This window comes from Gymnogyps californianus, chromosome 7 (assembly GCF_018139145.2).
Source record: "Gymnogyps californianus isolate 813 chromosome 7, ASM1813914v2, whole genome shotgun sequence".
NCBI classification, from domain to species: Eukaryota; Metazoa; Chordata; class Aves; order Accipitriformes; family Cathartidae; genus Gymnogyps; species Gymnogyps californianus.
The window spans coordinates 23,832,400-23,846,507 of NC_059477.1; the positions used below are offsets into that span (position 1 = coordinate 23,832,400).

Sequence of the window (14,108 nt, forward strand, 5' to 3'; positions counted from 1 at the left end):
TAGTCCTGCAAGTCTGGATGCGTCTGCATTATTGCTGTCCCCAGCATTTCAAACAATTGAAATTGCTTCAAAGATTTGTATTCGTTGTATTGTTAACTCTTGAAGTTTGGTTGCAGAGTGCAGTTGACTTGGAACACAACCGGCTGATCTGATTATTTGTTTCATTCAACCTTACATGCGTTAGGTAAAACTGACTTAGATTTCTGTTTTGTCTGCATAATGGGGGATGGATGCTGGTGGTAGGACTTCTCAGGTAAGAGAGGCTGGGTAAGGAATTGTCAGTGATGTTGTTCACTCAGCACACATGCACTCACACAGATGTTATCCTCTCACTGAAGTGGTACACAAGCCACTTCGAAACACTATGTGGTCTGATACAGATCTAGAAGCAACATTTACCAATGATGGGAACCTGCAGGATGTTTCCGTTGGTGGTAGCGCTTGCCCAAAAGAGTTTGTTGATTGCATTCCTTCCCATTCCCTGGGCAGGCTTAATTGTAAGCAGCCCTCACATGGCTGTATGCGTTAGGTTTGACTTTGGGAAGAGCTAACTGAATTGAAAATTGCTTTTAAGCAGCTTCTGTTTTTAATTCACAATGAGGTCAATATTCTGTAAATTATCCTACTTCAAGCACTGCAAAGTTGTTTTTTGTTTTCCTGATAGCATAAATATTATACTTTTGTTTGTGAAATTGATTCGTCAGGATCTTAAGCTTCAATAATTTTGTAGGTAGTACTGATGATCAAATTAACTGGATGTAAGTGGGTATTTCCCTCTGCTGCCTAAGTATTCCACTGATCAGTAAAATTTGCTCACCTGACCTGTTTAGTCGGGTATCTTACAGACAGAGAAATAGGGAAGGCTAAAAAGCATGGAGGGAAAGAAGAGTCCTGATTCTAAAACTTCCTATTAAACTTGTCTTGCAAAAATAAAAGGGGCGCGGAAAACAGAATTGGATTCTTTTTGTGGTATAAAGCCACAGAAGACATAAAGCTACTTAATACTCTCTCTTGAATTGGCTGAAGTAGATATGTCAGGATTAATGGCTATACAAATCTCTAGATGTACTCTGTAGGCTATTTGGTCAGGTGGTGGGATTATAAATAGGTAGGCTTACTGATGTCACCAGTAGCGGAAGGGAACAACAGCAAGCTTGCCATGCACACACACACTCTGTCCCTTCTACCTACGTATGCCATTGAAAGAAATTCACTTTATTTTAATGGAGAAGAAAAACCGGTTTTATCTTGGAGGTAAGCGGAAAAGTAGCGTAACCAATTTTAGCTATTCTTCCCTCTCCTTGTTTAGAAGATCAACAGAATGGCTTCAAAGTAATACTTGTATTATTTTGCTGGGGAGTGTCATACTAACAATAATTTTGTTTGCTATACACAGATAAAACTCTGACCCACAGAACTGTTCTGGTTGGTGTAAATGGAAATTCTGGAAGTGTTTGTTGATGTAAAGTGACACATATATTGCAAGACTAAGGATGCAAATGTTGGTATTTACACAGCATTTCCTTGCTTGTTTGGTTGAACTTGTCCTAACGCCCGCTGTGAGGAAAAATATTTACCAATAATTGTATATCTGCAGCAGCATTTCAGTCACTGCTCTTTGAGGGAAGGCACAATTCGGGTGTAGGGCAGTACATAAATGGCCAGAACTCAAATGTAGGCCTGTAAAAAGAAAGAAGAATTAATGTCAGTTGTCCTGTTTTCAGAGAAAGAATGTAATTCTTCTAGTGCAAGGTACAAAAGCTTTTTTTTTTTTTTTTTTTTAAATCCTGTTTCTGGCTCCAGGATGAGGGTGTATAAAGACCTGTAAATTTATCCATGTGGATGGACTGCTGAAATTTCAGTGGTGCATTTCTGGGTATAGAAGCTGTTCCATGTTTTATTTTAAGTTGGTGATTGGGGCCTAGAAGCTCAAATGAGGCTACTGAGATTATTTTAAATGAGGAATGTTGTTATTTCTTGCAGACTGTAAGGCTTTTCTGACTTTGATTGTCTTTCATCTGATTTTGATCTAAAATTTTGTTTGGAAAAAAACCACTTGTTGTTTGTAATAACTTGTAAAAGTCAATGCCTTTAGTGTTTAATATAGTAGTCCTTGCTGTGTATTCTGTGTATTCCTTGAATATTATATATCACTTTCATTTATCATGGAAAGCATTAAAACAATTTTGTAGTACCTAAATAGACTAAATACCTAAATAACTGCACAATGCCAAGATGCACTTTGCTTACAGCAACAAAGAAAGAATTTAAGAAAACTTGTTCAGTTGAACTTGTAAAAGTCAGTTTGCTTCAGGCACTGAATCATATGTTAATATGTTAAAAACTCAGCAGTGAAAAATACTCGGTGTAAACTTGTGATAGTGAAAGTTGAAAAGGATGAGGGGGTGAATACAGGAGTGAAGTATAGTAGTTACAGCAACTTATTCATGAGCATAGTTGTATAGGAAAGTTTGTCTATGTTCCCTAGAGCAGACTGCTGCTGCTGATTATTATAAAGGTTAGTAAGAAGTATGCTTCTCCCTTTCCTAAAGAATTTTTTCCTACTTTATAGTTAATGCTGAAGTCCTGTACCCTTTTTCAGACAGAGCAGAGGCTAATGGAAGTAATGGGTCATCCAAGATAGCTTTGCTGTTACCACCATCGTGCAGGGAGCCAGCTTTCTTTGAAGAAATAGCTTCTTCCTTTCTTGCCTGTTGCAAGAATCCAGTAAGTGGTGGATCTAGGGGATTTTGAATGTGCAGAAGAAAGTGGAGAAGGGGGCCAATGGCAGCTCTTGTGTGTAGATGGGGATGAGTTTGGGGAGGAAATAATAGCATTCATTTGGGGCCCTGAACTGCCAACCAGAGAGGGAGTTTAGGACAAAGGGGAGGGAACTTCAGCTGCCTGCAGCAGCAAAGGTGGCTACGAAAACTGCTGGTCGGGCTTATGCTATGAAGAGAGCTGGGAAAGGACTTCTGGCTGTGCTTCCTACCACCCATCTCCCCTCACACAGTGCATAAGAGATCAGGCTTGGGCTCCAGCAGCAGCACTGACATTTGAGGAGGTAGTAAACGTGACCCTGTTCCTGAAGGTAAGAGGGTTTCCCACTTTGCTTTCTGAGGCGGATGCAGGGAGGGGAGTGAGTATTGAGGAAGAAGCTGTGAAAGATGAGCAGGAGAATCTGGTGGCAGGTAGGTACTCAAAGCATTTCTTCTTAGTTTTGCAAGGAGTGTTAGCCCGAGATGCTTGGTGCTTCTGTTTGGGGAGCTAAAGCTATGTTGTTCATACTTCAGGAGAAACCTCTTTATTACATCCCAGCTTTCAATATATTAACTGCCAAGATGCTTCTCTTGCAATCCAGTAAAGAAAACGCTTGTTTTAGTGCAATTTCTTAGCCTGAACTTAACTTTTTTCTCTTTCACTTTCTTTCCTGTAAGGAGCTAGGGTGCCTTGTTTGCTGACATGGTTGTCTGTGTAGGAACTCTATGTCCATTCTTCATGTGTCAAATAGCATCTGTGTGTGTGTGTATATATATATATAGGGTTTTTTTTTTAAGCTTCTTGCTCGGGATAGGAAACTTTCCCTGCTTCCCATTCCCTCCCAATGCTTAATATCATGTCTGTTCTCCAGTTTACTAAACTGTCCTATTTCTTGGTTATGCAAATGTACAAAACATTTTGAAGTGTTACCAAACTATAGGTAGTTAAAGGACATAACTACTAAGAGAAGGCTCCTGGTGACTGAAGAGCACTCTGCAAGGGAGAAAGCTAGTTCTGTTCCAAACACTTGCATGAAAAACAGAAATTGGCTGCAGTGCTTTCCAAAGTTGCATCGCTGTGCTTGGCTCAATTATTCTTGCTGTATCTGAATCTTCAGCTGGGAAATGGGACTGTCGTAGTTGAACCCAACCTTCTATAGCAGCTAAAAGGAAGAGGGAATAAAGTTTGTCTTCCCTGTTGTTACTGCAGAGCTTCCTCGCTGCTGTCCTGCATTATTTGATCTGTTACCCACCCACACCTACACGCACGTACCTATATTTGAGGCACGTGTGTATGTGAGGAAAAAGGGAAGGGTCCGTATTAGCCTCTTTCCTGGCCGCTGTGATACTGAGTGGCTCTCCTTTTCTTTTCCTTACCTTTCCCAACCTCTAAATCCATCCAGTGCCTGCCTCCAGTGTTACTACTAAAACATGATTTTGAACAGAAGAGAAAAACAACAGCAGAAAAGCTCAGATAAATTGACAATTCTTACCTCTATTGATGTTCAGAATAGCAGCTGAAAAAGCCATGAGCAGAGCTAGGTGTTTCATCTGCAGGCTTTGAAAAGACAGTGGTGTTATACCTGCTTTCATGACTAGGAGATAGCGGCCAAAAGGGCAGATTCAGGTTTTGCACTATTTGAGAGCCCTTAATTGAACTTTTCTTACTGGCCATGGGAGAAAAACATCTGTATGAGCATCCTTCTATGGCAGTTCTTGAAACAGATTTGAGGGTTTGCTCCTAGTGGAGGTAACATATGTTTGCTTGAGTTTTAAGCATTTGTTAGATTTATTAGTGTATCAAAGGTTAAGCTCCCCCTTTCAGTTCAAGCTGCTCTTTGTTTTCTTTTCCTGTTTATTCAGCCAGTTATATATTACTCAATTACTGTTACAGATTTACTGCTTTCTCTTCCCTGCTCTCCTTCCTTTCTGTCAGGCTGTTTTCATAACTGTAAATATAATAAAGGCTAAGTGAGTCATATGAAATTTTAATAGTTTTGAATGTCATTCAAGTTTTTTGTACTTTCTTTTGGTAGTAAATCTGGGTTATTTTTTGAATTTGATACTTATATCTATTTGCAACCTTTTCAGAGTATCTGCTTACTGCAGAGGTATGTTGCACATGGACATGCCAAGTTTGTATTTGTGTTTTGTGTTAGCCCTATTTACTTCAGAAGTCTAAGTTCTTAACCTCCGTAGAAGTAACGTTGTTGGAACTAATTTTCCACTACACCTCTTCTTTTTTGGTTTATTTATTAATTTTTTTTAAAAAGGAGAAAAAGAAATACTTCTTTTGGCACAACAGAATGTGCTGTAAAGGAACTTTTGTATCAGAACACACTTCTGTAATTCCTCAGTAATAATAATAAACTTTAATTCCTCAGTAATAATAATAAACTTTATGCTAATTTATAGCATAAAGTATTTTTTTATCCTCTGTTGCCTGCTAGGATTCTGAGCTCTTGGCTGTCTTCCTAATAGCGAGGCAATTATTATGCCTAGAGAGGAGCTAACGATGTTTTGTTGGATGGTGTAAGACAACACGAAGTCAGTGGCTATCTGTGCTCAGGAGTTGGGTAGTCGTTCATATGTTTTAAGTGAGCTTCAAAAGGTCATTTTAATAATTGTTATGATTTGGCTTTGAACAGCAATGAATGAATCATTTTTCTAGAAAAGTTTTAAATTTGTACTTTACTTAATTACGTTACATAAGCTTATGCTGGAGTTGGTGCTACTTTAGTGCTAAGAGGGGCACAATTAAAAACATGCCCGTACCATAGAGATTTGTGTTTACATTGCCTCTGAATCTCTCCTTTTTCCTTGTAGTAAGAGAAAACATGGCATGAATTATGGCTCGAATACAGTCTCTTCTGTTTTCAAGACTGCCACTGCCATGGGGACAGACAATCAGACGGGCAAATGTCTGTTCCAAATGGTCTGGAGGGAACGGGAGGATTCATTTGCTGCTTTCTCGCTTTTAGTGTGAACCAGACGTCCGAAAATTCCATTAAGCTTTCACCTTACTGTCATGGTTACCATCCCAGTCCCGTGATTTATTTCTCTCTAGGATAAGACCTTTTTTAAAAAATTCTTTTCTTCAGAGCTATGAGGCTAGTTAGAGGCAGGATTCCACACATCCCATTGACTAGGAAAAACTTTCTCTCGCAAAAACTTTGAAAACATGTCTTGATTCCAGGGATGTCTCGTTTTCTTGATCCAATTTATTTATGTAAAGAGAGTGCAAACGTAGGTATTGTACATTTTTTGCTTTCATTGTAGTAGTCATCTGAATATAGGCATAAGTAAGAGAACATCTGCAGATGATTTGTTATTTGCTGGAACCTCACTGAGTAAACCCATAGAGATAATCTTCAAAGATCAGTTTATTAATAATCTTATCACCTTAGCATCACTACTGGCATGTCAGTTGGTATATCAGTTACACAACAACGTTTTTGTGTTGGGAGACTATTTACCCAGTGCCTCATTTCTAGAACCATCTTATTCTTATGTGATATCTTTAAAATACCAGTATTATTTGCAATATTGGTCTCTTTTCAGCCTTGGGAATCTGTATAGAGAAGTGCACTGTGAAATACCCCATTGTCATAACAGATTTACAAATTGTTCATGTTTGTTCCTCTACCTGGAAATTGAACTTAAAATGTGTTTCTGAATTTTGGGTTTTTTGGTACCTGTTGAGCTACCTGCTAGACACAATATCCATACAATATAACCTCAGAATCTTGCCCAAATAACTAAGCGGATGAGTTTAGAACCTGAAAGCTCATATTTCTCTATGGAGCAGGTACAGCAAATATTTTTCCTTTATTTTGTCCTACATGTATCATAAGCCTGGCTTGAAGGGATAACCTAAGAATGGACAGTGGTTGACTCTCACTGATCCATACCTTGATCTTAACATCCAGCTGGTGCTTTTATCAGAGAGATAGACTGTGTAGCAAACAGTGATATTGATCTAGCAATGAAAGCCTAGTATCAAGGCTGATAGGCACATTATATAGATGGCATGAGGCTGGTATAGCAAATACTTAGGCTGCTTAATGTTAAGGATAAATAGTAGAATACTACAGTATGTTAAAACTAACTTAAAAGTAACGTTTTTTGCAGCACTTCTGGCAACCCAAATTTTGTATAGAAACCTGTGTGCCTGGTAGTAACTTAGTCAAGATGAATAGAATGTGACATTTCAACTAGTCAAACTCCAGTTAAAAATTATTATTTTAAGTTCTGCCAAAAAGAGAGGTGCTTTTCATGAGCAACAGCAAACTGTTGTTTGAGCATGATTTAGGTAGAAGTAGAGGTCACGGCAAGTTAGAGACTCAGTGGAAGTCTTCAGATAAATGTTTTCAGGTTAATCTTAGTGTGAGAATGCCAGACATGGTGAAAAAGCTCCATTAGGAATGAAATTAGAATGGTTCTTAGATGCATTTTATGTTTACAGTCCCATGTGGGTCTCTATTCTTACAAAAGATCAGCCACAGACCTAAGTAGGAAGTTCAGACATTCAGTTAGAGGGTGGGAAGAAGTGTTTCCACTTTAGAAACTGCTCATTATGGTCTGCTGATACTTTAAAAACAAAATTATAAGTCTTCTAATATGCAGAACAAATCTTAGTGTTTTGGAATAGCTTTTCTGTCATGTACCAGAAGTTGTCTTGGTCTTAAGGATTGTGATTAAGAAAACTATATTGTTTTAAGACTTTCATTAAAAGGTGAACGGGGACAATGTATTGCAGCATTAGAGAAGAAAGAAACGTACTGCTGAGGAGTCTCATCTCTTTTCTGTGACCCCAGTGCAGTGTTATGTGAAAACAGAGTAATCAATGTCCAGAGGAAGACACAATATTATCAGTTTTGTGACTCTTTTTTTTTTTTTTTAGATTCTTGGCAAGCAGTGCTGGAATTGAAAGCAAAAGTAGAATGTGCCATTCAGGACTACCTTCAGTGTTTAATTTCCATGCATAAGAAAAATTTAGAGACTGTTTTATGTAAGAAGGGAGGAACAAAGAAGTTTGGTGTATACATACAGCCATAGATCTTAAGCAAAGGTAAAGATTCATGCTGAGTCTAATGTTTGTATACCTATTTCAGGTATTATAAAAAGGTGAGTCAAAGCTGGAAGTGGTTGTGATGCTTTTGGTGTCTGCCATTCTGTGATACTTGTTTGAGGTGAGATGTCTGGACTCTTCAGTTTGATTGTCTTTACAATGACCAGCAAAAAGCGGTTTCTGTTTTTTTCCTTCACATTTTCAGCATTTTCGTTTTTTTGTTTGGTTTGCTTAGTTTCTCTAGTCTATAGTTTATTTCAAGCTTGGTTCTTGATCTCCTTGCAGGTTGTTGTGGTTTGCTTTCCCAGTTTATCTGAGCCTTTTTCCCTGTTCAGATATTAATTTGTCTTAGTCTCTCAGCGCAAGACCCAAACACACGATGGGCTCTACCAGTAGACAGTAACTTTACCTGAAGAAAGGACACGTTCTCAAATGGCAGCCACTTAACTTGATGCATTGCATGGGCTTCTGCTGTAAACCCTAGACTCCACTAAGGGTAGTTTTCAAGAGTTGCCTCCCACCCTCAAGGTGGGAACTCTGTTCTTCAGGGGCAAAGTCTACTTATTGACTGTTAGTTCTGGGAGTTTGCCTTCATAGCCTTATGTGCTTAGCAAGTCTTAAAGATTCAAGGAAATGTCTTGGTCATTTCACGTACTTCTACTGTGTAGTGCCCATTTCCTGCTATGGGATGGTCATGGTATGAATTCTGTTTTGTAGCAGCTTTACTGCAAACCAGCACTGAACATCCGGAACTGACAGAGTGACTCTGAAGAAAATAGAAGGTGGAGTTGAGATGTTATATTAGTCTCTGAATGGTTTATTTGACATTCTTTATCTCAGAGGTTTTCTTTCATCTGGAGGTGCTCCTGAAAGCGTACTCTTTTCTGCAATCATTTTTCTCCATTAGATTTGACTGATGGTTTGCAGTCTTATTTGGTGGAATATTAGAGCTAAAATTCGGACAATGCAACTGTGAAGGTAGCAGAAGGTAAGTAAATTTAGGGACTTGCCATTCCAAGCCCTGATCAGAGAATCTAAGCGGTGAACTGTAATTTGGCAATGAGTGTACCATAACATAAAATGTGTTGTATAGAAGCCACTGTACTTTCTCTAGCAGGAGGATTTTGTGAGTCCTTGTTCTTACTGAACATTAAAATACATAGACTTTTGCTGATACTAGTTAGTATTAAATTCAGTTGCTGAATCACAAGAACAATACAGCTGTGCAGAGAGTGTTTTGATACAACTATAGCATAACTTTTGACTTCTTGATCTAAAACTTTAAGTGACTGAAAAAAATCTAGAATTTGTTTCAAGCAGCTTGTTAGAAATGTGTGTGTATGGAGGAGGTAGGATGCAGCAAACAGCAGTGAAAGGTAGTTAAGATGTAGTGGAGATAGTTACAGGTGATGTTCTCACTTCCATTTTCTGAGTGTAACAGTCATTAAGGGGGAGAATCTCTGGAAGCTTACAAACGAAATAGCCTTTTCCATTTTTGGAAAAAGCTAAAAGTGTTTTTTTGTGAGAACAGTTCCAATTCATTGGGCAGTGTAAAGCAAAGGACTTCCAGTCGGTTTTTTTTCTGTCAGCTTCAGACTTGGGCTAGAAGAAGCCAGAATGGGAATGGGTGAATCCAAGATGTGAAAGAGAAGTCTCTCTGAAAATGAGAAAAACAGATAACCTTGTGTTGTGGTATGAAATAAATACAATTTTAAATATGTGCTAGCAAGTGGACTTACCATCAAGTATTGCAAAATGTTAAGATGTGTGCTTGCAATAAACACGTACATGTGCTGTTGTAGCTATATGTACTGTGACACTGTTGACTTTAACTGATATCATGCGATGTTTCCACATAATGATGAACAGATAGTTCAGGGACTCAGGAATTTTCTGCTCTTTGCTAATAGCACACAGGAAAATAGAAACTCATGTATTGTAGGATGTTAGCTGTTAAGGTTTTGGTTTGAAATACAGATTTTTAATGAAATCTCTAATGAAAATATATACCTTATTACACATTACTACTCATTGTTAAATTCTGTGTTTTCACTGATCTCTGGAAGAAGGTTTTTTTTGCTTTAAGAGGCTAGATGCCAAGTATCAGATCATAGACAGGAAAAAAAGCTTCATGTGCATAGAAGATAAATACTGTGCTCATATATAGGCTATTTTGCTGTGCTGGTGGGGGTAGGGGTGGGAAGAGTAATGGTCCTATTTCTGGAGTATTTTCATTTCAATCTATCACAAGGTTATGCAGAGTGGCTTCACAACATCTCTATAGCTACTATAACAAGAAAAGCTGTGTATTCCAGTTCTCAAGCTAGAAGAAAAATAATCCATGTGGAATAGATATGTCAATGCGATTGTTCGTATTCAGATTAAGAACAATAAAAATGAAAATCGAGCTGCATTTCACTAAAGGAAAGAAAACAAAATATCATCCATAATTATACTGCAGATGAAACCAGCCTTTCAGACTGGCCTGTAGACAATAGACACTATTGTAAAATACTCCATTTTTCATGTGTTTGATTATATAATTATCAAGTCCCAATTTGGGAGCTCAAACTTGCAAACTAACTTAAAATGTGGATTACTGAACATTTATGTCTTATGAAATACTTCCCCTCCTCCTTTTTTTTTTTTTTTTAAGAGGTTATCTATACATATGCCCTGAAACATACAGCAGTGATTTTTTGAGTGACTTGCATTGATAACTTCAGTTATTTGCTGGACTATGATGAGCAGAATCAGATAGTAATGCTGCAGTTGTCTGCAAGCTTTTTCCTAGCAAGTAGTGTTTCATCTTGAAGATGTGCAGTGGTGATGCTGTGAAACCATAATCCCCAAAGAGGGAACTGGATAAACAGGAGGAAAGTTGGTGCTTTCATGATCTTTGCTTAGTGTAGAAGACAAATTTGTTCTGTGAGTACTAAAGATGAGTATTGGGCTGGGAATGCTTATAGGTGAAATTAGGGGCTTAAGTATTTTGTATACCTGTTGGCCAAAACTGGTGTATCACTGTAAACAAACCAAATTAATGTACTTAATGTAGGCCTGAATTCTTGTTCAACTGTTCCTTGGTTGAGCAGATGATGTGCAAGGTTTTGGCTGTCTGCTACTACGGCATAGCAGTGGAGCAGCATTACTGTAATAATCGAGAAAGCATTATAATAATTGCTTGGGGTGAGAGGTCAAAGGCAAGAAAAGCTCTAGAAGAAGCTTTATCGCAGTGGCCTTTTTCCTCTCATGACGTGATCTTAGTAGAGCTAGATTCTTTTCTGACTTTGAGTGAAAATAAAATGAAGTGCTGCTTGTACTTTTGGCATATATAATTTTGTAAAGTTTGATATAAAAAAATGTGTAGTTGCTCTTTGTATAAACCAGTGTTCTTCATGGTGCCATAAGTCAAATTAACAAACTTAAGTCTATCTGTTGTGCAGTAGAAGGTTTTTATTGTGCTATGTTTAATGAACTTTTTCAGTACCTGAGAGATGATGACTGAATAGCAGGTGAGGTCCCTTATGACCTTTCCTGTCCTGGGTGATTGCTATAGAAAACTTGAGAGACAGTTCTGATGTTGGAGGTTAGATCCAAAATAATTTCAGTGAGAAGGCTACCAAGCTGTCTTTGTGTAGTGTCTCATGTAATTGTGTTCAAAACAGGAAGTTAAGTGCTGTAAACATTAATATTCCTTGATATAAAGATTTGAAGAGGTGGATTTTTTTATGCTGTAGCCTTTGGTTGTGCACAAATCTAGCAGATAGATGTCCTCTTTTTTTTCTCCATTTTTTTGGGGAAAGTGATCCTTATCAAAAGGAAGTGCTGCTGATAACTGGAATATCCAGGTCACTGTCAGTTCAAGTATTTCTCATTATTTTAAAGTGCCTTTCTCTAGTTACTGATAGTTAAAAATATACTGCTTGTAACTTTCTACCAGGAATTTTTTGAAAATCAAATAAATAGATGCTTGCTTTATTTACTGTGCCAGACCTTTGTTTTAAAAAGGGCTTCCACACATTCAGATCACTGACACTATTATTTTTTTTGGCAAGCAGGAAATATGTTGAGATACAGCAATGACACTTTATTCTGTAGAAGTGGGATCTGAAGCACATAAAATGTTGACTTTATGGCCTTGCATTTGATTTTAAAAAATGTATTGTTTTTCTTAACAAAATGATGATGTCTTCTATCTGCATTTGGCTGAAATAATTCTTTAATGTTTTTACAGGAACTGTATTCCGTCACAAAGACTGGTGGGAAATGCAGGTGGAACTTCAGAAATTTAAACTTCTAAGAGAGATGAATCAATTCTCTTGGGAACAATATAGTCTCACTAGATGAGGGCTAGCTGAAAGACTTGGCATAAGCAGTGGCCTCCATGTGTGCTGGTAGCAAGGGAAATACAAACTCTGCCCAGGCTGCACCAGCTTGTGTTTGTGGGACCCTGTGAGAGTGGTGTGGGTGTCCCTCTGGCTGCCTTTTCCAGGGCTAGGAAGAATCGGAGAAGAAAGAATCTTTTTTTTTTTTTCCTTTTTTCTTTTTCTTTCCTGCTTTGTCTTAAGCAATTGATTAAACAGAAGATGACATTCAAGCTGTTGCAGTGTAATAGGTAGCTGGAATTGTTTATCTGGTGATAAACAGTGGGGAGCACATCCCTTCAGGTGAGTTGAGATTGGCAGTTTTAATGTCTGGTGTAGAGAAGGTCAGTCAGTTGACAGGGCTGGGACCTATGGAGACAAGGAAGGAGTGCGGGCCCTCATTGTGTAGGATACTGCAGCACAATTTCTGGAGAAGTTCTTATTATGAGTTGTGGCCTTATTTGGTTAAAATTTCTCTTTTACCTCCCTCTATGTCATACCTAAATAAGCTGTACTTCGATTTTTCCTGCAGCTTTCCTTTAGTTCTATAGTAGCCATGAAAATAAAGAGTATGTTTTTGGTTGTTCTAACTCCTTCTAATGTTTACTTTGAAAATTAGAATAGGTCTGCTTATCTCCTAGAACATCTGGAAGCTATCTGAACATGAAAGGTGCTGTGAGTGAGACCATTTACTGAACACCTTTTTTCTGACCTCTAAAGTGTTATTTGTATATGATTGGGAAATTATTCTCTTTGTTATGGTTGTATTTGGTTTACTAAAAATCAAGGGTTTTCTTCTTTTCACGAGAAGAAACTACCTTAACCACTCACTCTGTCTTTTTAGCAAATTCATTAAAAACCAGCAGCTCTCCTGGTTTGCTGAGTACCTGGTAGAGGTGAAGAGGCAAGAGGGAACTGGGCGTTTGTTTGTTTGTTCTTTACGATGGATAAGTGTTTGAAATGATGGCGTAGACTTGGAGTTATTTGGATGATGCTAGTTTTACTTTTTGGTGTTTGAATAAAATGGCGTGTGGAGGCTGCCTTTGTGAGAGAAATCACCTTTGTCAGCTTCTTGGAGGCCCCATAGTGCAAAAGAGGAGGGAAGGGTTTGTAGGTTAAAACTACCCCGCAAGTGTATTTCCACTGTCCTGTCACGTGCTGCTTTTGATTTGGACGTGTAGATGTCATCATGGTCACTTAACTTGTTCTTGCTGCCCAATACCAGCTCTGGGGCACTGGGAGTGCAGGGCTTCCGTTACCTGTCAGACAGCCTCTCCTGTGGCAAGGCAGAGATACAAACTCAAAAAACAAAAAAGCTGTAAGACCAAATGTAAATACTTTGGGCTAAGAATGAGAGTTGAGAGAATTGGTGAAAAATGAAGACAAAAGAGACACGGCATCTGGAAACAGAAAATGAAAGTCTTAGGATCCCTGTTGTTTAATAAGAGGTTGCCAAAAACTCAGCATAACTTCTGAGAAAGTATACTTGGAGATTTTTTCCTCCTTTGTGTGGGGTGGGAAATGTAAGCATAACTAACCGTAAAGAACATGCAGATGTGCTAGAGGTGGGTAGGGCACATAGCTCTGTATGTGGAGATTCAGCCGACCTTGTTAGACTGCCTGACCTCACATGTGTGTGTATGTATTCTTTATAAATACATGGAACTTCATCTGTCTAGCTGTTGCACACAAGTTTTGACGAGTATTTTATCAGTTCTAGCTTTCTACAGTGTAAGTTAGACACTGTATAAATACAGCCACATTTTACTGATGTGGACCATGCCTTTATTATTGTGTGATTAAGCACTCCCTAGTGACAGTAGAGTTGCAGCAATGAAACTGCATTTGTCTGCTTAATGGAAAATAGAGTCCACTAGCATTTGCAAACAAATCTTTGTGGCACGTAGTCTT

At 38.3% G+C, this 14,108-nt stretch overlaps 1 protein-coding gene across 1 annotated transcript in view; it reads left to right on the top strand.

Moving 5' to 3' along the window:
- Positions 1 to 1,120: 1,120 nt before the first annotated feature.
- The window catches only part of COBLL1 (cordon-bleu WH2 repeat protein like 1), a 55,390-nt gene continuing 42,402 nt past the window's right edge, over positions 1,121 to 14,108 (top strand). Inside the window, exon 1 of the mRNA XM_050899791.1 lies at positions 1,121 to 1,254. Coding sequence (XP_050755748.1) covers positions 1,121 to 1,254 — 134 coding nt within the window. The remainder of the gene's footprint in view (positions 1,255 to 14,108) is intronic.